Here is a 25718-nt window from a genome sequence, read left to right as displayed (position 1 = left end):
GGGAAATTAGAAAGGTCTGGAGCCCTGGGTTTCTGTGAAGGCATTTTTCTTTCCAGTTCTTCTCCTCCACTTCTCAGCTCCTCCTGAGCCTAAGGAGGAACAACCTTTCAGACAAAGCTGTCATTGACAAGGTTATTTTTCACTGTCTCGTACTCGTAAGTCTTGACAGAGTTGAGACATATTTAGGTAAAGAGGGTCTTTTTGCAGATTTATTTCCCTTTACATGCCTTTTCATTTCTTTTCTTTATGTTAGGGCATTCAGGATGGTTGGATGAAGATGAGAAGAACACGTAATCATGGCCCTTTTGTTTTCTCTCTCTCTGGCTGAGGCTGGGCTTCCCTGCCTCGGCAGTCTGCCCAGTTTATTTTCTAAGGCCTTAATTTAGCTAACATCCTAGAGTTTATGAAAAATGGGTGAGATGGGATCCCGGTAGGGTGGATCCTTTAACTGCCTAATTTCAGTCAGATCTGAACAGGGTCTCAGTCACAGAAAATCGTTTAATCCATATCCCTGGTGTTTCTACATGTCCACGTGCCTGCCTGCCTGCTGCTGTCAGCTGTGACACCTGACTCTGGTGGCATGAGCCAGGCGATCTTGGCTATTCTTAGGGAATATGAGGATTGGCTGCCAAAGTGGAGAGCACTTCAGTATTCCTCAAGTCACCTCATAACACTGTCTCATCTCTTTCAAGTTACTTCTGCCCCCATCTTTTCTTTTTTTGAGGCAGATTTTTGCTCTTTCACCCAGGCTAGAATGTAGTAGCATGATCTTGGCTCACTGCAACTTCAAGTGGCTGGGTTCAAGAGATTATCCTGCCTCAGCCTCCTGAGTAGCTGGGATTACGCGCATCTGCCACCATGCCTGGCTAATTTTTGTAGTTTTCGTAGAGATGGGGTTTCACCGTGTTGGCCAGGCTGGTCTTGAACTCCTGACCTTGTAGTCCACCAGCCTCAGCCTTCCAAAGTGCTGGGATTACAGATGTGAGCCTTTTCTTTTATGAACTGAGGAGTTCTGATGTCTCTAACCTATTTTTCCAGATCTTTAGCTAGCCAAATTTTTTTTTTCCCATATCACTTCAATGTTTCCCAAGTTCTGCTTAAAGCCCTGGGTTCTAAACTAGAAACTCTACCAGACGTGCAATTTTAACAGACATTGAATCTGATGAAAAATATCTCTTAGGTTTCTTTCTTTGCCATGCTTCTGTAAATAGCTCTGGTTAATATCCATGTTAAAGCCTGGATGTACTAACTTCCTAACTTCTGCTTAGCTTGTATCACTGGTGATAAAAAGATGAATAAGGCACATTATGACCTTAGGAGTTCCTAGGCTTTTCAGGAAGTCAGCTTTGTAAATAAAAATTATAACACAGTGTGAGCACCAATGGAAATATGAGTTAAATATATTAGGAGTTCCAGGAGGAAATGACTATGTCTGCCAAGGGGTGCAGTGGAAGTGCCCTATTGATTTTTTTTTCAGTTCTACCCCACTTTCTGCCTTCCCCCTTCTCTAAAATATCAAGGTCATTTTGATTTCTGATCTTGGATACCAAGGGTGGATTAAGTGTAAGTGCAAAGCACATCAGAAAGTACAGTTAAGTAAATTTTTAAAAGAGGCAAAGGTGTGCAGCTTCACTGTTGTCTTCATATCAACAGCAATGTTCTGAATAGCATTGAAATAAGCATACAGTTTTTTGTTGTTGTTAAAAAAGAAGAAAATGTCCTGATCTTTGTCTTTGCTATATTCTGCCAAATCTCTAAAGATTGAAGCATAAACAAATCAATGGTAGGTTACCACGATATAACGATTTACATATTTCTAGATTTGATGATGTCTTTGAACATAAATTCAGGTGAGGAAGTCGAATTACCTTTTAAAGAAGGGGACCTAGCATTCACATCTGAAGCATAAAATGGAATGGGGAGAATTGAAGCTTGGAGAAAATGTATGGGAGAGGTTAGGCACATGGTTAATATAAGCTGCCTTTCCCTGCCCCAGTGGAGGCCGGTTCCCTCAAAAGAGTGTCTTCTTTTCTGATGAGCAGGTTAGTCCAATCTCAGTCATTGGTCTGGTGGCTATAGTTATGATTGGGTGGGGAAAGGGTAGAGATTCTGTCTGGCTTGTGGGACAGAATCCTTGAAGAAAGGAAAGAATATGTTTCTGAAAGCAATTTTACTAAAAAGTCAAATGCTAATTGGAGTGAACTCCCCACTGCAGTGAACTGATGTGGTTTGGGGGGCACTCAGGCTGCTTCTATAAATAGCAAACCTATTTGGAACTTCCTACCTCACCAAAACCGAATCCTTGTGCCCCAGGAGCAGGACTTGCTATTACAGTGGTGTTTGAAGGTCAAGAACAGCCTTTCTGTTTCTATCCCTTCCCTAGCTAATCATAACCTCCGCCAGTACAAAGACTAAGATTGGACTCACTAACCTGCTCATCAGAAAAGGAAACTCGCTTTTGAGGGAAGTTGCCTCCAGTGGAGCAGGGGAAGCCAGCTCACATTTATGGAGTGCCTACCCTCTTCTGTGCATTTTGCTACAAGCTTTAATTTCCCTCCCTCAATTTTTTCAATTTCTGCCCTCCCCCGCTGCCCCCCTGCCCCCCACCCACCACTACCAGCCACTTTCTTTGCCTCATTTAGGTGATAGGAAGTCACTTTTCAGTTTTTTCTGTAAGTATTTTAGTGAACACTCAAAATATCTCTCATGCATTTTGTCTTTTACAGAAGTATGCATAGTCGGTCTTGTTTCAAAACATTGTTTTAAGCGACTTAGATTACATGCATATAAACTCTTTTATATGCTTTGAAAGCAAATTTCAGTGTTTCTGGGTTATGTCTTCACTACCAACAGATTTGTCATGTTTCTGCAAAACAATTTATATGTAAATACATCTGCTCTCTGTAGCACCTACTGCTTCCTATGGGTCTCTGATTGACATGAAATTTTAATGGACAGTAATCTGTATAACTCCAAAATCGTTATAATAATTTATGTATTTTTGTGTTTCTTCTAAACATTAAGATTTGCTCTCATTAAAAATAATTACATATTCATTCTAGAAAATTCTGAATGCTCAAGAAAAGTAGAAAAGAGACTTAAAAATCCATCTATATAATGCTACCAAAGACATCCAGTGCATACAGAGACAACCAATGCTTTTATAATATTTGTCATTAGTACAGTGTTTTAGACAAAATATTATTATGATTATTCTGTTTATGCAAATTTGTTTTATTCATTTTTCATTTAACATGGTTTTTACATACTTTTAAATATAATGCAGGCCCCAAATTAAGTATTAAATAGTTGGGGAAACATTACCATTCTTCAGAAAGTATATATATCTGAAAGTGAAAAGTGCTTTCAAGAATACTCTTTAGACTAGATATTATATGTTAGTGTAGAATACTAATATATAGATCAAATGTTAGTGTATACACATGAAAAATTGTAAACAGAAATTGTTTTTAACAGATTTTCTGGGAGATGGGACTTCAGTGGAATTACACTTTCTAAGTTATAGAATTCCAGATTGTTTACATTTTTACAGCAAGTATTTATTATTTTGTAAAAAAAATTTTTTAATTATTGAAATTGGAAAATGAAAGTGATAGACTTGGAAAGTTAAATATCTACCCTGCAAATGTGCCAGGGTAGATAAATTGAAATTATTCCTCTTATAATTTTCAGAATAGTTTTGATATGATCTGGCTAACAGTAAGAGTTTCAGAATATTGAGTAAAATTTAGTTTTCTATTGCTTAATTTATGCCTAAGACTACATCTGTGCATAAAGGGATGCATCTGATTTTGTATTCAGGGAAAAGTGGTGGTTTGATTTGAGCTCTGTTACTGAAACTAAAGCCACAAATTGTATGTTTAAGGAATCCTTTTCTGAAACTGATAACTTTCCTAGACTATAACATTGACCTTGGCCATCCTTCTTACTCACATGAACTCCTGGTCATGGGTAGAAAATTATGGAGGGATCAGAGCATTAAGTATTCATCATAACAGGAAAGAAAAAGCATGTGGAGGCATGTGCTATGTGGGCTAGACTTCCCATGGGAAGACAGCACAGGGGAAGATGAAGTAGGGAGAGGGCTAGAGCCAACTGTGTGCCAGGTTTCTCATTCCAGTCAGGAAACCCAGCTGCTTCGCAATTTAGCCCTTCTACCTGGAGGTGTTAATTTGATATGTGCCACTGCAACCCTTATTCCTACAGGGTGAAGAATTAATTCACTTAGATGGAAAGTGTTGTCCTGAATGCATTTCAAGGAATGGTTACTGTGTTTATGAAGAAAATAGAGAATTTGTGAGTATCAGTCTAATAACCAAAGACTATTTAAAATTAATTCAAAATTAATCTAATGAGGGGACATTACTTTCTTATTTCTTTTGTCCATTCATTTGTTCAACAAATGTCATTGTGTACCTACTACGCACCAGGTGCTGGGGCACAGAAAGTGCAGAGTTCCTGCTCTCATGGTGGGGCATACTTTGTAGTTCACGGACACAGAAAACACACACACCCACCCCACATACTACATGTCAGGTACTGAGGAGCACTACCTAGAAGAATAAAGCAGTGTAAGTGGGCTAGACAGTAGCTGTTCAGGAGGGAGGGGTGGGGGGAATGTGTTCCTTTATGTAAAATGAACCAGGAGGTTTCACTTACAGAAAACTTTGAGCAGGGCCTGAAGGGAGGGAGCCACATGGATGCCTAGGAGGAAACATACCAGAAAGAGAGATCAGGAAATGCAAAGGCTCTGAGATTCAGGTGTATTTGACATGTTCAAGAAATCCGAGTCTGGCAGGAACTTAGTGAATGAGGGAGAAAAGCACTGGCCTTAAGGTCTAGTAAGTAGCCTGGAGGCCACAATTTTTTACCCTGAGGCAGTTAGGAGCTGCTGGAGAGTTTTGAGCAGAAGAGCGCTGAACTCTCACTTAACTCATGAAAGGACCATTTGGCTGCTGCATGGGCGAAATGGTAGAAGGAAATGAGACTGCAGGTAGGCGACCTGGTTAGTGGGTTTTGTAACGGTCCAGGCAAAGGGCAATGGTGGCTTGGTCTAGGCAGGAAGTGGTGAATTTGGTAAAAAGTGATCGGTTTCTAGATTTATTTTGTAGGTAGCATTGACAGAATTTTATTCAATTAGATGTGGGGTAAAACTCTATTTACCAAGGTTTTTTTTTTTTTTTTCTGTGTCTGTACTTTTTTATTACCCAAAGGAAATACATTTATTTTAATCTTTTCAAATTTTCCCTATTTATATAGTCCATATATTTCATCTTGGGTATTGGAATGTTGATAAATTCATTGTGTTTTTAAAAATATTCCGGTTGATAATAAAAACAACTGCTTCCTTGACCAGTCAGAATGGGATTACAGAGGTCCCCACTTATCACAGAAAATATGTGCCAAGGTCTCCAGTAGGTACTTGAAACTGTGAATAGTACTGATCCTGACTGCTGTCAGTTGAAACACATTTCTGTTCACATTTTCCACCAACACAGTCATTGCCTTTTCCATCTTAACTACACATTTATCACACACTGTGGTGCTAACTTTTACAGTTTGAGGGGCAACAGCAAAACTAGCACAAATTTGTTTTTACTTCTTCACAATTGCATGGAGAGAAGATTTGTTCTTACCTTTGACCTTAGCAACCTCATCATAATTTTTTTTTCTTTCCTTATTAAAGAAATTTCCATCTCTTCACTTAAAGGAAGCACTTTGCAGCTTCTCTTTGGTATATCCAAGTTGCCAGCATCACTACTCTTGGACTTTGGGGCATTATTAAGGAAAATAAGAGTTACTTGAACATAAGCACCGTGATACTGAGATAGTGGCTCTGATAACTGAGATGGATACTAAATAATGGGCAGGTGGCATCTACAGCTTGGATATGTTGGGCAAAGGAAGGGCTCAAGTCCTGGGTAAGATGGAGCAGGAGAGCTTGAAATTTTATTGTGCTACTCAGAACAGCATCCAATTTTAACACTGATGAATTTTATATTTCTTGAATTTTCCATTTAGTATATTCCCACCGTAGTTGACCAGGGTTAACTGAAACAGCAAGAAGTGAAACAATGGACAAGAGGGAACTACTGTATATGAATTAGGAATAAGGGATTTTGTGAACTGATTCCTCCACACTTTTGTGTGTGTATGTGTATGTGTGTGTGTGTGTTTGTGTGTCTGAGAGAGAGAGAGAGATTTGGGTATATTACATCTGTAAATGTACCAGTGTTTCTGTACATTCCGGGGTGGGAGTATTGTGTAGTGTTAACAGTGCAGGCTCTAGGTTTTAATCTCTACTTTGCTGTATACTGCGATCTTGGGCAAATTAGTTATTCCTCAGCATAAACTAGAGATAACAATAGCACTTACCTCATGGGGCTGTAGAGATGTTATCTTAGAATGGTGCTTGGTTGGCACATTTTCTAAAAAACTAAAAACATCAACAACATTATTATTTTGCTATTGACATTGTTTCATAGGGTATACCACACTTTAGTCATCCTCATTTCTTAAGAATTTAGGAGGCTTAAAAGCTTCCTTATAAATGTTAAATTTATATTTTCTCAATCATAGTATCAATTTTCCTACTCATTTTTGGAGATAAACTCAGTGAAATGAAAGAAAACCAAGTTATTTTAAATAAGTGCAAATCTCCATCATGCTCTGGTACCATGTAAAACTCAAGAATTTGCCCTCGCAAGTTTAGGTCCCTTGGCCAGAAAGTGCTTTGTATTGAGGAGAATTGAAACCAAATACTCAAGCATAAAGTGAGAAGAATTCAGAAATATTTCCTAGGTATGTTGTTTTCACCTCAGATTAGTATGCTTTTCTTGTTTTTGATAAGATAGATTTCATTTCTATTCATAATCAATGGATAAAGTTGCACGTTACTTGGGAAAAATGGATAACTCCTAATGAAAAAATAAATAGATCAGCCTAATGGTGTTTTTAGTGGCATAATAAACACATTTCTCTTTGTTCCTAGATGTCTTCAAATGGTAGTGAAGTTAAACGTATCCCAGTAAGTATAGATTTTTAACTTGCACATAGATCATTATAAATTGTTTTATGTAACGATCTGCATGAAATATCACGGGAAAACTTAGTCCCTTAGTTTTTTTAACAGCCGAATTTGATGGCACTGTGATTAGGAATTAAGAATCTTAATGATAACTCAGGTTTTGATCCATTGAACTTTTACTCTTTTCTTTAGCCTATTGTATGCAGTTGATAATTAGCTTCTCTAACCACAAGCTCCTACATCGATTCTTTCCCTTTCTTGTGATATTTTTCTCTCTCTAATTTTTTTTCTGGCCTAGAAAACTCACTTTAACCATCAGTAGAGTTTTATATACTGCAAAGCACTGAAGAAAGAACTTCTTGGGTTTATAAGCATTAATTCCTGAAACAATCCAAGTTTATTCTCTCCAGGTTGAATATAGGACACTGTTATATGGTTTCTTTAAAAGGGAAAATGCAAGCGTTTAACACAGCAATCTTACAATAAGGGGTGTGGTCTGCATTCCCATGAAAGAAAAGCACTTCTGCCTTCTCAAGATAGTCTTGCTCAGTTTTCTAACATTTAATGTTCATTCTTCCAAATAGCATCACATTGTTTGGAATATTTAATGTCTGTTGGCTTAATAAGCATTTTATAAAATTGTTACTTTAAAATCTGCTCTCCTGTTTTCTACTGTTTCACCTCCCTTACCATCCCAATACTTCTGATAAGAACCTCTGTCTCTTTCCTGTGAGCAAAAATGAATTGTTCTTTACAATTCACTTTGGATTATCGGCCGACTACTATTGTTTATTTTCATAATCTGCTTGGCTAAAAAGAGTATTTTAGTGTGTGAAAGCTTAGGGCACATCTACAGTCCATTAAAAGTAGCCTGCAAACGTTTTAAATTTTAGAATATAATGACTCAACTGTTAACTCTTACTGTGGTAATCAAAAGGAAACTTAGGTTTTTAACCAAGTGTCCCACTGTTATTTTAGAGATTGTATTGTATTGCATTGAACTTACCTGCTAATCACTAGGTGCATAGTAATCTCCTTTGATGACAAGTTTTCAATGCCTTTTACATGTTCTGTTTGTCCTAGAATACCTTCACAGCTTCTCTCTGACTGTGCCTACAATCTTTCATCTGGGGTTCTAGATTGAAATAAACTCATTATAAACAAAGAAAGAGAAATTCTGTCCTTTTACATTTAGTACTCTTCTGCTATGGTTCTATTTCAGAGTTAGATCTGGCAGAGTACTGATGAGCTGCTTTCACTTTGTCCTATGGAAACTAACTTCTTCAGTGCAAACTCTCTTCTGAATTACTGCACTCTGATGACAGTGCTGTCCTTTACATTTTTATGTAGGAGGGAGAGAAGTGGGAAGATGGCCCTTGCAAGGTGTGTGAGTGCCGAGGGGCTCAGGTAACTTGCTACGAGCCCTCTTGTCCACCATGTCCAGTGGGCACACTGGCCGTAGAGGTGAAGGGACAGTGCTGTCCAGACTGCACATCAGGTAGGTCCATGTCTCCTCTGTTTTTACTGAGATAGTTTTACTGCCAAACAGCTCAGAGATCCTCTTTCCCACCCCCTTGCTTCATTTTCTTTAGTTAACCAATGGGTTTGTTTGTTTCTTCATAATTTTTCTAATAAATGGTGCTAATTAATCTTTGTCTACTTGGCCAATCTCAACAAATTATACCTTGGGCAAGTCATTGACCCTCTTAAACCTTAATTTTCTTGTTAATAAAATATGCCTTATGTATCTTGCAAAATTATTGCAAAAATCATGCAATGTTTGAAGACTTCTAAAGGTAAATCTGTCTTCCATTGTTGAAAATATAAGAATAATTTCTCAGAGTTCATTATGGGTGTTCTTTTTACTTAAGGTGAGCTATTAAACAGATGGTTTCTTTTGGAGTTCTCAAATGAGTTTTTAAAATTTAAAGACTCATTAATTTTTTCCAAAAGATAATTTTATCTACTTGTTCTGCAATTCTGCTTTCAAATCACCTGGGGTTGAATTAGTTCCAGTTAATAATTGTTGGCAGGCACTGGAGTTGCTCTGGTTGACTAGTAGTTTGCCTATAAGCTTAGTTTCTCTTGGAGAAGTGGCATTTTCTTTCATTCATATTTCATAATTAATTCTTTCCATTTAAAGACCATAATTTTTCATGTTGGCAGTTGCTCTTGTTGCACTCAGTTTACTTTGGCTAATCACAATGTTTTTCTGAAGAGTGTTATCAAGGAAAAAGCAAAGCAACTTTATGGCTGAATTATGCTATCTTCACCAAAGCGGCTCTCTGGGCTTTCCAAAACAAACATTTAGCACATTATTATGCAATATATATATTTATTGAAAATCAGGTCCTTGACAATTTCAAAGCCTGAAAAAAGAATTCTTTTGCTGATAATTACCACTAAATTCAGTGATAACTCTAATTACCGAAAATGAGATTTGAAATTTTAGAGAAAAAGAAGAAAATTAGTTGTATTTTTTCTTAGATAAAAATAATTATTTTCAAACATTGTAGGTTTTATGTCTGAACTGTTTGTACATGCCAAAGCTTAAGAAGAACATCTGAGGTATCACAAATTATTGAATTTGTTTAAATCATATATTCTGGACGTAGTCATTCCTGTTTCTTGAGGCATTCCAGCAGGTAGAGGCATTAATGTAGCTGTTCTTTCAGTATCTTCATTTTGGGGCTATGGGAGACAGTGATGATATTTCAGACAAAGAATACTTTCTTGCAATCTTGTATTAAGAGTCAGTTTTTGTTTTTGTAATTTAGGAGGCTTTTTCATATCTAAGTCCCATAGTTTTCTGTTCTTCATGTTCTTTGTAATGCTGCACACCTTGTGTATTCTTTTCTGAAGGATGTAAGAGAAATAGTCGATGTAGTTCACTGAGTTCTCCCCTTCTTTGTCCTTGATTTCAGTTCATTGTCACCCAGATTGTTTGACCTGCTCTCAATCTCCAGACCACTGTGATTTCTGCCAAGATCCTACCAAGTTACTGCAGAATGGACGGTGTGTGCACAGCTGTGGGCTGGGATTTTACCAAGCTGGCAGTCTCTGTTTAGGTATGGCTCCAAGTGGACAGCCCAGAGGTGGTGGTGTGTAGGAGGCAGACTCACCAAAGGTTACAATTCTGAAACTGAGGCTCAGTATTGCCAAGGAGGGGGTCATGCATGCAGCATATATTTGAGATGCACAACATCTAAAAACCTCTAAAAGGTAGTAATGTCATCTATAGGTTACTTGCACTTTCTACCTGCAGGTGTCTTTTTCTGACATTTTATAGGTATTTGGTGCTTATTGGGAGACAGGTGATGTGGAGGTTGTTAGGTAATCATAGCTGAATTTTTTTTGTTTTGTTTTTGGAAGATTTTCTTTTTTTTTTTCTTTTTTTTTTTTGCCAATCAGTTTGAGCTTATGAGGTTGCTCAGGTTAGCCTTGAACTCATGACCTCGCCTTCGCAAGCGCCATGACCTCCGGCGGGAGCCACTTTGGACCCCTGTTTTTGGAAGATTTTCAAGGATAGTAATATCATCAGGATACCTGGGCTCATTTATTAAAACACTCAATTAATCTGTAATAGAAACTTAGAATTGACACAGACCTTCAAGATTATTTACTACAACTTTCTACTTTTGCAAATGGAGAACCTGTGGGCCAGAGAAATTAACTAACTTGCTCAATATCACACAGACAGTGGATAATAGAGCTTATCTCTTATGGACTATCAGAGGATCCAGAATAGGTTTATGTGCATTTTATGATGCTACATCCGAGAAGGAGACCTTACTTGAAAGAGCTGACTTGGTTGATATCAAATCTTAGTTGCTAGTCCCCTTATTTCTGAATTGTAGTGTTTATTATCCATTTAAAAGTGTTTAGGTTTATACCTCGCTGTGAATATTTGTGAATATTTAATCTTTCTCTGGTTCCATATTCCCTTTTTATTTTTCTTCAGATGGAGTCCCACTCTGTCACCCAGGCTGGAGCGCAGTGGCGTGATCTCAGCTCACTGCAACCTCTGCCTCCCAGGTTCAAGCAAGTCTCCCTGCCTTGGCCTCCCAAGTAGCTGAGATTACAGGCACCTGCCATCACACCCAGCTGATTTGTATATTTTTAGTAGAGTTGGGGTTTTGCCATGTTGGCCAGGCTGGGCTCGAACTCCTGGACTCAAGTGATCCACCCACCTAGGCCTTCCAAAGTGTTGGGATTACAGGTGTGAGCCACTGCGCCCGGCATCTTTCATATTCTTATCTGTAAAGTGAGGGTAATCCCAGTACCTTCTTCAAGGGGCGGTTGTAAGGATCAAGTGTTTTAATACATGTTAAGTGCCTAGATCGATGTCTAGGATACAGCCAAGGATTGATAAGAGCTGCTTTTATTATTTTTGTAATTAGTCACTCCTCCATACTTTCTTTCCTAATTCATATAATCTTCAACCTTTTTGAAAGTTATTTATATCTCTTTCATACAGTATTGCTAGAAAAAGGGCAAGAGATCTTGCTAAAAGGTTGAGTGACAGAGGTATTGGGGGCTATTGGATAAGAAGAAAAAAACACAGACTCCTCAGCCAAACTGCCTGGTTTTAAATGCCAGCCTCATGTGACCGTGGGCAAATTGTTTAACCTCCCTGAGTCTGTTGATCATCTGTAAAGTTGAGATTAATAATATCTACCTCCTAGGGTTGTTGTGAGAAATAAATGCATTTACATATGTAAAGCACTTCAAACAGCAGCTGACGTGAACCGTGTGCTTTACAGATAATGACTGTTAAAATTATTTTTCTGTATTTTCTGTTTGGGACCCAGAGCCTCAGGATTGGGCTGGGTAAGCATTGACATGGGGGTCGTGTCTTTCAGCTAATCAGACAATCCCTTTCTCTTTCTTCAACCTTATCTGGAGTCAGCCTGCCAACCCCAGTGCTCCACGTGTACCAGTGGGCTGGAGTGCTCCTCCTGCCAGCCTCCTCTGCTGATGCGGCACGGGCAGTGTGTGTCTACCTGTGGGGACGGCTTCTACCGAGATCGCCATTCCTGTGCAGGTAATCTCTGGCTGGGCCACGGCTGGGTCAGCTACCAAGAGAGCTCCCAACTCTGGCCCTACCAAGTGATATGGGGCCACCAGGAGCTGTAACCATTTTTTCAAATGAGAGAAGAAACTCTGAACAAGACTTCTGTTGGCATAAGGAGAACAGTGGATTAGAGAAAAGACACATGCTGTCTTAATAACCTTATTAGGTTACTTTCTTATCAATATGCTTTAGTAGACTTACATGCCTACTTTTATATTTTATTGAGATCTAGTTGAAATTCTTAATATCATAATAGTCTCTTGAGGTGGGAGTAGTCATAATATAATTTAATTTGTTGTTTATACTTGGCCATTTTTTCAATAGATATTATAATTATAAGTGTCAGTTTAAAAAGTAAGTGTATAAAAATACTTTAAATGCAGAAATGGGAGATGGGGTTTGTAGTAGTCTGTTTTTGCACTGCTATGAAGAACTACCTGAGAGTGGATAATCAATTTATGAAGAAAATAGGTTTAATTGACTCACAGTTCTGTATGGCTGGAGAAGCCTCAGGAAACTTAGAATCATGGCAGAAGGTGAAGGGGAAGCAAGACACATTTTACATGGTGTCAGGAGAGAGAGAGTGAACGGGGAAGTGCCACTTTTGAACCCTCAGATCTTGTGAGAACTCACTCATTATCCTAAGAGGAGCTTGGGGGAAACTGCCCCCATGATCCAATCACCTCCCACCAGTCCCCTTCCTCGACACATGGGGATTGCAATTTGAGAGGAGATTTGCGTGGGGACACAGAGCCAAACCATCTCAGAGTTAATGGTGAAAACAAAGACAAGGGGCAGAGATATGAGTTGGCCTTCAGGAGAACAGATCATTAGATGTGCCCAAAAACTAAGGCAGGTTGTGTGGTGGCAGGAAAACCTGAAAAGGCTAATAGACCAAAGGAAGTTCTTAGACATCATACCAGGGAGCTGTGATAGCTACTCTCTGCAGCTGAACGTAAGGGTGGATCAGTGATGAGAATCAGAAGGTGGGCCAATCTGAGGGGCAGCTGATATGCTCCTCTCTTTCACACCCTTGGTTAGATTATCAGGAAAATCATTTTCAGGAAAATGATTGAAGTTAAAGAGACTAAGTGCATGGTATGAATCAGTTGTGCAATTAATCAAATGAGCATTTGAGTCATGTACAGATCCTGTGTGGAGGAGGTTGACAGTCCCCTCCTCCATTCCAGGTCATGGTTAGAAGTGGAGCTCATGGGGCTGTGAAAACCATGTTGAAAGGAAACACTAATACTGTTTATGCCACAGAGGTATAAGTGTAGTAGGGCCTGTTTTGTGATCAGTCATATTATAGAATATGGTAGGCAGAATAGCTTCCGAGTTTGATTTGGTGCCCCTTTACTATAAGAATATCCTCTGCATGTCTATATCCTCAGCATCAAAGGCTGCACAACGTTCTCAGCATTGTTGAACAAGTGAATGAGGAATGAATGAATCACCATACTACCACTTGGTGGTCCTTCAAAGACCAGTGTTCCAATAGAAGTATCAGCCATAAAAGAGAAAAGAACCCTTAGTGTTTGTAGCTTATTATGTTTTATTTACCTATTATTTTAAAACAGGTTCAAAGTGGGGACATACAAATACCTTTATAAGTGTCTAATGGTTGGGCAATTTAGGTAAACAGCTGAAATTTTAATTTGATGAAATTATTGAATGTCTCTACTCCTTTCTTTTCTTTTCTTTGTTTGAGGCAGAGTTTTGCTCTTGTTACCCAGGCTGGAGTGCGGTGGTGTGATTTCAGCTCACTGCAACCTTCACCTCCTGAGTTCAACTGATTCTCCTGCCTCAGCCCCCCTAGCAGCTGGGATTACAAGTGCCCACAACCAGACCCAGCTAATTTTTGTATTTTTAGTAGAGATGGGGTTTCACATGTTGGCCAGGCTTGTCTTGAACTCCTGACCTCAGGTGATCCACCGCCTCGGCTCCCAAAGTGCTGGGATTACAGGCTTGAGCCACCACCCCTGGCCACTCCTTTCTTTTATCCCATCAAAAGACCTCCTACTAGCACTCGTGACAGATTTGCCTTTAAAAGGGAATTTATTCCCCCTAGATTTTACTCCTCAGTCCCCTGAAATATGCACATACCACATACCTATGCCTTTTCTTGGGGAAGGGGCATTTTCCTTTCTCCCATATGCATTGTTTTAATTGGTAATGCTAATGCTAGTTTAGGGCATTTTGAAATGGGTAATGTTTCATTTGATTACTGGTTTACATAGCTCTCTGCTTCACATTCCATTCACATATCCACACACAAATGCCTCTAGTAGAAAGTTGCTAGGAAAATTTGTTCAGGCTCCCTCCAGGGAATTAAACCAATTTGCTTTAGTTCAGGCTGGTTGCATTTTTATGCATAAAATAAGGAGGAAAAAAAGCAGAGCAAAAGGAGAGAGAGAAAGACAGAGAGGATCTTAAAATTAAAAACAAAGGTGTGATCAATTTCCGTATACCGTCTTGGTGCTAAGATCATCTTTCCAGATAAGCTTTCCCAGCATTGGAATTTTTTTGCAATATTCATGCTCGTACCCCTTTTGGTGACTTTTCACCACTGACCTTGGAAGTCAGTCACTCAGCTGGTGCTCTTCTAATACGTGCTAAACTTTTCAAAACGAAGCCTGCCCTTTTATGGTAACAACAGGCTTTTCTGGATTGATTCCTCTTGGCAGGATCATTTATGTGATGATTGGGATAAGTTGCCACTTTATTGGCCCATCAAAACCCAAAGAAAGTGAATGCTGTGCTCAGGAAACTAATTACCAGAAATCAACTGATTAATATTCATGTTCACTATGTTGAGTATAGGGCAGAGTGGAAAAAAATAGCAGATAAGCATGGCTCTTCAACAAAAGAGTACAAGCAGGTAAACCAGAGGAAGTAAAGGAAAACACTCCTGCCTGAAAATCTTACCCATAGGGGCCCTTATCATTTCTCTTTTCTCTTGAGTTTAGCAGTATATGCACAAACACACATGCATATAAACACGTGTGCAGATATTAATACAATTGTTACATATTTTGCATGATGAAACTGAATAATGGTGTAATTATAGGCCACATGATGCACTCCATACCAGTCCCTGCTTCATTTCCTCTGCCTTCACCAACTCTGGAGTTCGATGCTTTGATCACTGTACATTAAGCCTTAGCACTACCTAGCTTTTATATGAATCTAAACAGAGGACAGGTGCAGATTGCCTTTTTTCACAGCAAGTATGGCCATAGAGTGATCACCCTATTAGTACCCAAAGCTCACATTTTAGTCCTGGCACTCAGACTTCTGCTTTAACCCCTACGTGTCCTTCCTTTGCCAACAGCTGGATCTGGTTAACATCCTCTCTTGCCCATCCCACCCTATTCTTTACTCTGTAGTCCTAGGACTGGGCTTGTACTTCGGTTCCTGCCACTTGCCCTGCTCTGACTCATTTCCAGGAATTAATAGCCCACTGCTTAATCACCGGAAGGCTGATGGCCAGACTTTACCCATGTATGGATGCTCCTTGTTTTCCCCTTTCCACCTTCCCCACCACAATACTTGACCTTACATTCTTCCTGCCTGGCTCTTTGGTACCATTTGTCTTGGATTTATTCTATTCCCTCTACCAAAACAGTGGTTCCATTGAGTCTAAACTTGATCCAAGTGGAACTCTCCAGGTCCTGAGAACATTCTTCCTTGCTTGTCTTGCCCCTCTTTTCAACCTCTGTTCCATTCTGGTGGGACCACTGAACTGTACACACAAATCTTAGATATGAGAGTCCATAAGAGGGAAAGCTAAAACAACCAACAACACACCATGTAAGATTATGCTAAAATGAGTAGCTCATAAGGTTGTAATCATTGAAAGGAGAAAGAGTAGAATTTAGCCCATGTTTATATGTGTATCAATGTTTTGTTTGTCTACTTAAAATTTACATTATTCCCAAAGGCCTGATGATAGAACCATATGTACCTCAGGGCAAATGCTGCCCTCATTTTGCAGGCACAGATGTCGTGGGGAGCTGGCCCACTGGTTAAAACCTTGGGCCCTGGAGCTCACCTGGTTTCTTTCCCCTTCCTCCGTTCCCTTTTTTCTTTTCTTTTCTTTTTTTTTTTTTTTGAGAAGGAGTCTTGCTCTGTCATCCAGGCTGGAGTACAGTGGTGCAATCTTAGCTCACTGCAACCTCTGCCACCAGGTTCAAGCAATTCTCCTGCCTCCTGAGTAGCTGGGATTCAAGCACTTACACCATGCCCAGCTAATTTTTATATTTTAGTAGGGACGAGGTTTTACCATGTTGGCCAGGCTGGTCTTGAAATCCTGACCTCGAGTGATCCTCCCACTTGGCCTCCCAAAGTGCTGGTATTACAGGCATCAGCCACTGCCCAGCCTTTAAAAAAAAAATTGGTTTATTATTTTTATTATTTTATTTACTTCTTTTTCTTAAGATGGCGTTTTGCTCTTGTCATGAACTTGGCTCAGTGCAGTCTCTTCCTCCTGGATTCAAGCAATTCTCCTGGCTCAGCCTCCCAAGTAGCTGGGATTAGAGGCATGGGCCACCATGCCTGGCTAATTTTGTATTTGTAGTAGAGACGGGATTTCACCATGTTGGCCAGGCTGGTCTCAAACTCCTGACCTCAGGTGATCCACATGCCTTAGCCTCCCAAAGTGCTGGGATTATAGGCGTGAGCCCCTGCGTCCAGCCTAAACCACCTGGTTTCTAATCTTGCCTCTGTCACTTACCTATTCTTTAACTGCACTCTTTAATTGCCTTATGGGTAAAACAGGGACAGTAATATCTGCCACATTGTAGTGTCATGAAGATTGAATGAGTGAATTCACATACTCCATTTAGGGCAGCACTCCCAGCCTTTTTGGCTCCAGGGACTGGTCTCCGGGAAGACAATTTTTCCATGGACCAGGGAGCAGGGGATGGCTTCAGGATAAAATGATTCCACCTCAGATCATTAGGCATTAGCTAGATTCTCATAAGGAGCTTCAACCTAGATCCATCACATATGCAGTTCACAGTAGGGTTTGCACTTGCCCCTATGAGGCAGAGCTCAGCTACAATGCTCCCTCACCTGCTGCTTGCCTCCTGCTGTGTGGCCCCATTCCTAACAGGCCACAGACTGAATCTCATCTGTGCCTGAGGGTTGGGGACCCCTGGTTTAGGAAGTGATACCTGGTGTCTAGAAAGCCCTTCATACAAGTTTAGAGACTGGGGTTCTGCTTTCCATTGTTTTTCTTTCTTGTTCCTTTTATCTCATCCCTTTCATTCTTTTTTGACCATTGCTCTAGGTCCTGAATACATGAAGTATATAAAGTAATTAAAATTCACTCTGCATATAGAGAGCTCACAGCTGGGGCAGGTTAGTTCTTTCTTACAGAGATGTAAAATAAAACAAAACAAACAGAAACAAAAAACCAAAAGCCTTTGAAGTGTATTCTATATCTGAGTGCTGTATGGTCTTAGATTTTGAAACGTAAAGAATCAAGCAACTGAACATTTTACGGAATGATAAGGGACAGGATTATTCTGAATGGCAACTCTACCACTTGCTGCAACGGGCTTTGGCAAGCCATTTAACCTCTTTGAACTTCAATTTTTTCAACTGTAAAATGGGGGTGATATTACCTGTTTTAAACCATTATTATGAAGGTTAGAAAAGATGTTGGAAATGTATAATTACTTTATGCCTGGCCATAATATGTGGACAATAAAAGGCAGCTAATATTAATGAAACCATTCCTTTAATTTTCAATCTTTAGAGATAAAAAAACCAAATAGCTTACATTAAGCAACAAAGAGGTTTCTGCCATTACTGTCTCATCTAACAAAATCTACTTTTATATGTTATGGAGAGGTAAATATATAGAGAACAGTATACTGTACCCTTCACAACAAATTAAAACCCCTTTTTCTTTAGAAAGGAAGAATATTTTTCTTTAAGTGTTCAGATTAAATAATGAGAATCTATAATTATTTGTTTCTTAGCCAATATTGTGACATATTTAGAGGACACGTTTATAATAAAAAAACTTATAAAATTTGCCTCTAGGATATTGACTTAGTTGAGATTTAAAAGCTGTGGCCTGAGCAGAGAAACTTCTAAAGTTAATTATTTATTGGACCTATGGTTGACTGGAGCAGCCAGTCATTTGCAGAATTGAGGCACTGACCCTGCAAAGCCAGGTCCAAAGCAGCAGCGATTTAATGGATCTTGGTGTTGTGTTCCAACATATGACTTATCCCAGCCTGGCTGTGCCCCGGGTGGACCTCTTGACAATGGCACCTGTGAAACTGCTGTTCTGAAATCCAGGAGTCCTCTTCGCAAGACAGGGACCCTCTTTGCTCTGTTGGGATTGTCAGTGTCAAGCTGGTGTCACCTCCATGGCCCTTGCAACATACCCCAGGATTGGAGGGTCCATTTCAGTTTCATTGCCGGGTCACATACTCAGTTTAGGTGCCCGACACGTTTCTACCACTGCCTTCACTCATTTGGTTCTACTCTTTAAATCCTATGCATTGGTCAGTACTTCTTTGGCCTTCTACAGCAATTACGGTTTCTTACTAAATTTCTGACTATCGCATAAAGGTGACTTATTGCTTCAAGTGATGTCTCCTGTCTTTTCCATTCTGTTCATGCATAAGTATTTGTGGAGCCTCTTCAGTGTACTGGGCCTTGGCCCAGATACCACAGATACAGAGCGAAGTAAATAAATAAATAAGATAATTTTAAATACTTAGATAGTTATCATTATATGAAATTGTTATTATCAGTGCTATAAAGACACTTTAGAAGGGAATATCATAGGAAATGATCAGTCATTGAGGCAGGGATATGTCTTATACTTCTGAATTTCAGATGGTGCTAAGTACATCTATGACCCTCTGGAATAATATTTTATAGAAAAAAATGTGATAAACCATTGCATGGAGAGAAATGAACAGAAATGTACAGACATGACTAAACTTTGGCTTCCACATGACCTATCTTTCATTCGGCTTCTACTATTTGCTTCTTGTCAGCAATTTCTGGCTAGTTGCGGCCTCAGGAAAATTGCCTACTCTCTATTTTTCTCACTCCTCTTTTTCTTCTTTTTTCCTCGTGTTTAACATAGTTCATGCTTTATCAGAGTTGGGAAGGTGACTCATAAAATAAACTGTCTTTGAAACTTGGGTAGTGTCCATGGAGTATTTCAGGCCATTCAGAAGGGAAGACAGTAGGATTGTCTTCCTAGAATATAAGCTTTCTGAGTAAGTAAGACTCAGTGAGGCAGGTGACAACAGTGTTCCAAGGCCCCTCTCTCTTTGGATATTATATGCATGTACAGAATACATGGAGAGAAGAGGGGAGAACAGCTGGTGGTGTTGTGTCTTGGACCTTTGCTTTGGCCAGAAGCTGGCTGTGTTTGGCATTCATCTGTGCCACTTCTAGACCCTTGCTATGTATGCCAGAAGACAAATGACAGAACAAAAGTATCACATATATGCAGAGAAAGCCTGCCAAAGATGCCACAGAGTTTATCTTTCAGACAGATCCCATTCTTCCTGACAAATCTGAACCCCAAACTATTTCAGCTATGGATTACAAACTAATGATACACCTCCTGGCTTTCTGCCCAGTTTCAAAGGTTCTCAGTTATTTTAGCTAGACTGTATGGTATATGTTCTTTCTCTCTCTTCTCCATTCCCCACCCAAGCACTGTCCCTGTTCTGCCTTCCCCTGCTTCTATGCTGCCCACAGAGCTAACAGCACCTCCCTGTTAGTGCTGCTGAGATCTGAGCAGCTGCATTAGTGCAGCCAGGAGGTCTGAGAACTCTCCCCATCAAAAGGTTTGTTTTGGTTGATGGTCCTGTCCTGCCTTTGGCTCTTCAGTTTCAGTAGACATCACTGGAGTAAACAATAGCCATTTAATTATTGTGGGGTGTAGGACTGGGGAGGGAACATAAGGAGTCCTAGCAGCTGTGGGTTTCCAGTGGTCATGGAGGATGAGCAGAAGCTAAGAAGCTGGTTGTATAAAAACCCTTGGGTTGTACCTGTGTTGTCGATTTAAGAATATGGGTAGAGGGGCAGGAGATAGAAGAGATAACTTTACCAGATACTCCTGATGAGCTGAATGTCTGCCTTTGTCCTCTGACTTACAAACCAATGAAAATCCACGTGGACCTGCCAAAGCCTTCATTGGCTGGGACGTAATTTCCTTTGATTCAAGTTCTGTGTCTACCAGAGACCCTGCTAAAACTTCAAATATGTTACCCAAAATGGGTAAATCATTCAGCTGTATCACAATCATAGTTAATAATTAACAAGCTGTTTATCTAGCATGCACCTTAGGGAAAAGGACTACAACTTTCCTTCCTCCACCATTGGTAATTTCGCCCCCAAGTACCGACTCAATTTATGCTTATTCTGAAAAATAATTAAAGCCAATAAAATACAAAGTACAATTAAAAGTCAGCTGAAATTCCTAACTCAAATTCCCCCAAATCACTACTGTTAGTATTTTGGTGTATGTCTTCTTATTATAAAAATCTATCTTTCTGTGTGTCTATACACATACACACATTTTTTTTTCAAAACTAAAATTGCACTCCACAGTTTTATTGCTTGCTTGCTTTATGTTGTTACTTATCCTCCTACAACATCTTTTTAAAGCTATTATATAATTTTCCATCTCTGGCTGTGCATCATTCATTTAGCCAATCCTCTATGGTTTGATATTTGTACCTATTTTTTTTCTTTTTTTTTTGAGACGGAGTTTTGCTCTTGTTACCCAGGCTGGAGTGCAATGGCACGATCTCGGCTCACCGCAACCTCCGCCTCCTGGGTTCAGTCAATTCTCCTGCCTCAGCCTCCTGAGTAGCTGGGATTACAGGCACGCACCACCCTGCCCAGCTAATTTTTTGTATTTTGAGTAGAGACGGCGTTTCACCATGTTGACCAGGATGGTCTCGATCTCTTGACCTCGTGATCCACCCGCCTCGGCCTCCCAAATTGCTGGGATTACAGGCTTGAGCCACTGTGCCAGGCCAAGTTCCTAATTTTTTAAATTATATGTAACCATGATGTAAACATTTTTGATAGAAATTGTGGTAAATATTTTTAAATCAATTTTTAGACATGTGACTGCCAAGTCCAAAGGTTTATGTACAGTTTTTAAGCTTTTTGACACAGAGTAACATATTATACTATTTTAAGAAAGTTATACTAATTTGTACTCTGACCAGAGATATATAATGATGCCTACTTGCCAGTACTCTTGTCAACATTAGGTATTGCAAGCCTTCTTAAACTGTCAGTTTGATTGATGTCAAATGGAATCATGTTTAATTTTTAAATTTTACTTATTTTTGGGATTCATATGAAGCATGTGGATTTAATCATGCTTGTCAGTTGATGGCCCATTTTCATCATTGGCCTGAGCCAAGCTATTTCTCTTGCTTATCTGTCTGTCCATCCATCTGCCTGTCTATTCCTTTTATCATGCCCTATTCCCATTCCCCTTCTTCCCAGCTCCCCTTTTAAGTAACTATACTAATACAATTTACTGCTTACTTTTTGTATGCATATGCTCTTACTGTTTTTTATGCCTGGGTAGATATTTCCTTCTTTTTTTCTTTTTCTTGAGATGGAGTTTTGCTTTGTTGCCCAGGCTAGAGTACAGTGGTGTGATCTTGGCTCACTGCAACCTCTGCCTTCAAGGTTTGAACTGTTCTCCTACCTCAGCCTCCTGAGTAGCTGAGACTATAGGCATGTGCCACCACACCCGGCTGACTTAATTTTTTTTGTATTTTTAGTAGAGATAGGGTTTCACCATGTTGGGCTGGCTGGTCTTGAATTCCTGACCTCTGGTGATCTGCCTGCCTCAGCCTCCCAAAGGGCTGGGGTTACAGGCATGAGCCACCATATTCGGCCAGATATTTCCTTCTTTCTTGACTTTTTTTTCCTCACTAAGCACTGTTTTCAGGATGCATACATGTCATTAGGTAGGTGCAAAAGTAATTGCGGTTTAAAAATATAATGTGCATGTCTCATCCAATGCATCTAGTTGCTGCCTTCCTGTTTAGTTTGCATATCTCTGGCTTTTGATGATAATGAATATTTTTTTACATGTTTCTATTTTTTTTCTATGATGAACTTCTACAAGTACTTAAGAGTTTTCAGAATATGTGGAGACCAGGCATTCCCATTTCAGGTGTAAAGACTTTGATTGGCAGAGGGAGGCAATAGAGGAGAGAGGCCCAGCCTGGGAAGGGACAGAAGACTGGAGTAAAGGGACCAAAAATGGTGATGACTCAGATCTCTTATGAACTTCTTTTAAATTAGTCTGGCGTTTTAACTTCTCAGGCAACCAGCCTTGAGCTCCTATGGGGCTGTGACTGGGGAGGGGGTAGTGGTCTTTCAGGTGTCAGAGCCTCACCAAGCTATTTCCAATCACTTTCAAAGGGCTTTTGCTGTTTTTTGTAGAGGTTGCAAGGAAAGAGCTTCCAAGTGGGAAACCGCTGAGAAGCTGGAGACCCTTGGTATAGCTGCTGGTCTAATTCCTGCAGGCTGTGGTTATTCCCTTCTCTTCCTTTCCAAGTGAGCCAACCTTTCCTGTAGTCTTTCCATCCTTCCCCCTTCTGTCTTGTGTTGCATTTTAATTTGCTCCCTTTAAAATTACTTTGCTTCTTACAGCAGTTGAGACAAACTGCAGATCTCCCCATGCCATTCATATGAGCACACACAACATTCTCTGCTTTTCCAAACTTGTCATCTCTCCATGTCCTTGTGAATTAGGCACGACAAATATTATTATTTCTATTTTACAGATTAGGAAACCAAGAAATAGTGAAGTTGAGTTCAAGTCAGAAAAAATTTTTCATCCAACAAGAGCTTCTTATTGAAAATTTACCCACTGTCTCCTGATAATACTTCAAAACTTGGCGAGTGCTGCCTAGTCATTTGTGAGATGAGAATGAAAGCTGGCAGTTGCCACAAACTGGATAAGAAATAGAATGAAGGAATTTGATTTGTGTATATCACACCTGCTTGTTTCTGAAGTTTGGGCTTTTTCTGTGCACTTGTGAGTAAAAACATCTTGGCAGTTTGAAAATATAAACTGCAGCCTCACTGTTGAATCTCAGAGGATCTACAGATCAGTTGTGCTAATTCTCTGGAAACTTACTCTGAAAGGCCACAGCAAAGAGTACATGGGTGTCTGTATCCACTGCTCTGGATGTGGGAAGGCTTTGTAGAAAATAAGGTGCTTACAGGAAATGCTTTTAATGTTTCCCTGGAAAAGGGCTGCATTTATTCTTAGAGAGCCATAGCTTAAAAAAATTATAAAGCAATCTTCTATTTCAAAAGTATCAAATACAAAAAGAAGTGTTTTATTTTTAGAGTAGGGTTGCAGTAAAGAATTGCCAAAAGAAGTTTGTTCCTTTTCATTTTGAAATGAGTTGCTCAAGAAGCCAACACATGTCTTGCTATGCTCCAGAAAAGTCAAGGACCGTACCAAATAAATTATCTGCTGCATGTGAGCTAAAAAGATAGCTTTCTCTTATTCACCATCTTTTAAAATTTATTGCCACAATTTTCACAATATTTAATTCAAACTGCCCGGTGCTATCTGAAATGTGTCACTAAGAGAAATCATGGTGAAAAGTCAGGGAGTGACCTCTTATTTTTTATAATAACTCAAATATAATAAAAGCAAGCCACATATAAAAGATAATCTGTACTAGCATATGTTCAGTGTTAGAAATTAGAAATGTATTGCAAAACACAGTGTGATTTTCACTAAATCAGTAGATTATAGCTGCTCTTGCCACACAGGGGAAAATGGGAAACTATATGAGATAATGGAAATGTTAATTTGTTCCTGTCTCTCTCTCTATGTATACTAATCCTCTTTAGATATGCATATATATTTTAAAGGTATATGACATGATATTATAAGGTGTGTGTATATTTAAGATATTAAATGTATTATAAGGTATATATATACACCTTCTATAAAACATAAAGTGTATTAAATATAAATTTATAATAAATTTATATAAGGTATATATTTAAGGAATATAATGTGATATAAGGTGTGTGTGCGTATATATATATATAAATATATATATACACACCTTATAATGTCATGTTGTATACCTTAAATGTATATATATATATACCTATATATAAATGTGTATATATATATATATACACCTTATAATATGTTGTATACCTTAAAATACACAATACAATTTATTTTAAGGAAACCACAGTGGAAGTATGTCATTATAAGAAATGACAGCTCAGCATATGCCTGTGTTGAAATAAAAATTCCTTCTGCTTTTGTGTCTGGTCATGGAACATGTCTTTTGTGTAATACGTAAAAAAAAAAAAAATCAAGACCACTGTCATGTTTGGTACTCTATATAGAAGCAGCATCAGTATTTATCATTGTAGGCAGATCTGCAATTCAGCATTTATTAAGTTCATATTACAGTTCAAGTTTCTCTCTCTTAAGTTCTATCTTAAGACTACGAGCTTGTGGTTAGTTGTTTCCATGTGGCAGGTAACTGAAAGGATGAATTCCCCATAATCAATTTTAAAAATCTACTGTGTATTCACTTAGCCTACATTTAATGAGTTCTGACTAGGTACCAGGCATCAGTCTGGATACTGGGGGATTACAATGACTAAAACGTGGTCTGCATTTGGAAGGGTGTGAATTCCATTGAAGGAGATTAATTTGTAACTGAATACGTTAGTACAGTAAGATAAATATAAGAGAGGCATATGCAACACGATGCAGGAACACACAAAAAGGTTATTAGACAAGTTTTAGCAAAGCTTCAGAGAAGTAGTGACAACTTAGGAAGTATAAATAGAAAATTAAATATAAACAGGATTTTAGGGGCAAGAAGGAGCCAAAGACATTGTGGGCTGGGTGAATCCTGTATGGGGCATCCAGAACTCACAGATGGGCACATGGCACATGTAGGATGCCCTGCTTCATGGAATCGGTGTGTAGGAGATAGTGAAAGATGGAGCTGGAAAGTTAAGGAGAGCTCAGTTTTTGGGGCCCCAAATGCCGTCCCTAAGTCTGTTGATAGAGACCACCCTACTCATCCTTTGGTCCCTGTCCTGACTGGCAACACCATGGGTGTAGTAAAAATATCTAACAAGCAGTATAGCACAGATGCACATCAGAGAGAAGGCGGAGAACCCCAGATCTTCTTCTGTGCCAGACCTTTAGTTGGGGAGCATGGTGTTTGGTGGGGATTCTGGGAATGAAGCTCAGAGTGACAGCCATTTGTCAAACCAGTTTGAAAGTATTTTACTATTTTAACACCCAGTAAAACTACATGTTGGCACTGCTCTTCAGCCAGTCACTGAAGAGAGACAGTGACTGGGTGAATAGTAGTGCTGACATGCTTTAATTTCTTATCTCCTCTGCACCTCTGGACAATGATGATTTCATCCCCTACAGATGTCTTCAGTTAATTACTTTCTTTTCTCCCCACTGCCAGAATGAACTCTCTAAAAAACAGAAGTGGTCATTCCACTGCCCTGATTAAAACTTTCCATGGCATGAAGTCCAAGGTCCGTACCCTGGTC

At 39.3% G+C, this 25718-nt stretch overlaps 1 protein-coding gene across 4 annotated transcripts in view; it reads left to right on the top strand.

The window, feature by feature from the left end:
* Window positions 1–25718, top strand: part of FRAS1 (Fraser extracellular matrix complex subunit 1) — a 470538-nt gene that overhangs the window by 199303 nt on the left and 245517 nt on the right. For 3 of the 4 annotated variants that reach the window (XM_035293463.3, XM_002745679.6, XM_078367938.1), the window contains exons 10-14: window positions 4228–4317; window positions 7013–7048; window positions 8399–8546; window positions 9973–10116; window positions 11958–12092. In XM_035293463.3, coding sequence (XP_035149354.3) covers window positions 4228–4317; window positions 7013–7048; window positions 8399–8546; window positions 9973–10116; window positions 11958–12092 — 553 coding nt within the window. Of the gene's footprint in view, window positions 1–4227; window positions 4318–7012; window positions 7049–8398; window positions 8547–9972; window positions 10117–11147; window positions 11268–11957; window positions 12093–25718 lie in introns of those variants that run through there. The other variant, XM_054253237.2, reaches the window with a different exon arrangement.

This window comes from Callithrix jacchus, chromosome 3 (genome assembly GCF_049354715.1).
Source record: "Callithrix jacchus isolate 240 chromosome 3, calJac240_pri, whole genome shotgun sequence".
NCBI lineage: Eukaryota > Metazoa > Chordata > Mammalia > Primates > Cebidae > Callithrix > Callithrix jacchus.
The sequence above is the reverse complement of the archived record's forward strand: the minus strand, read 5'-3'. Positions and strand labels throughout refer to the sequence as shown.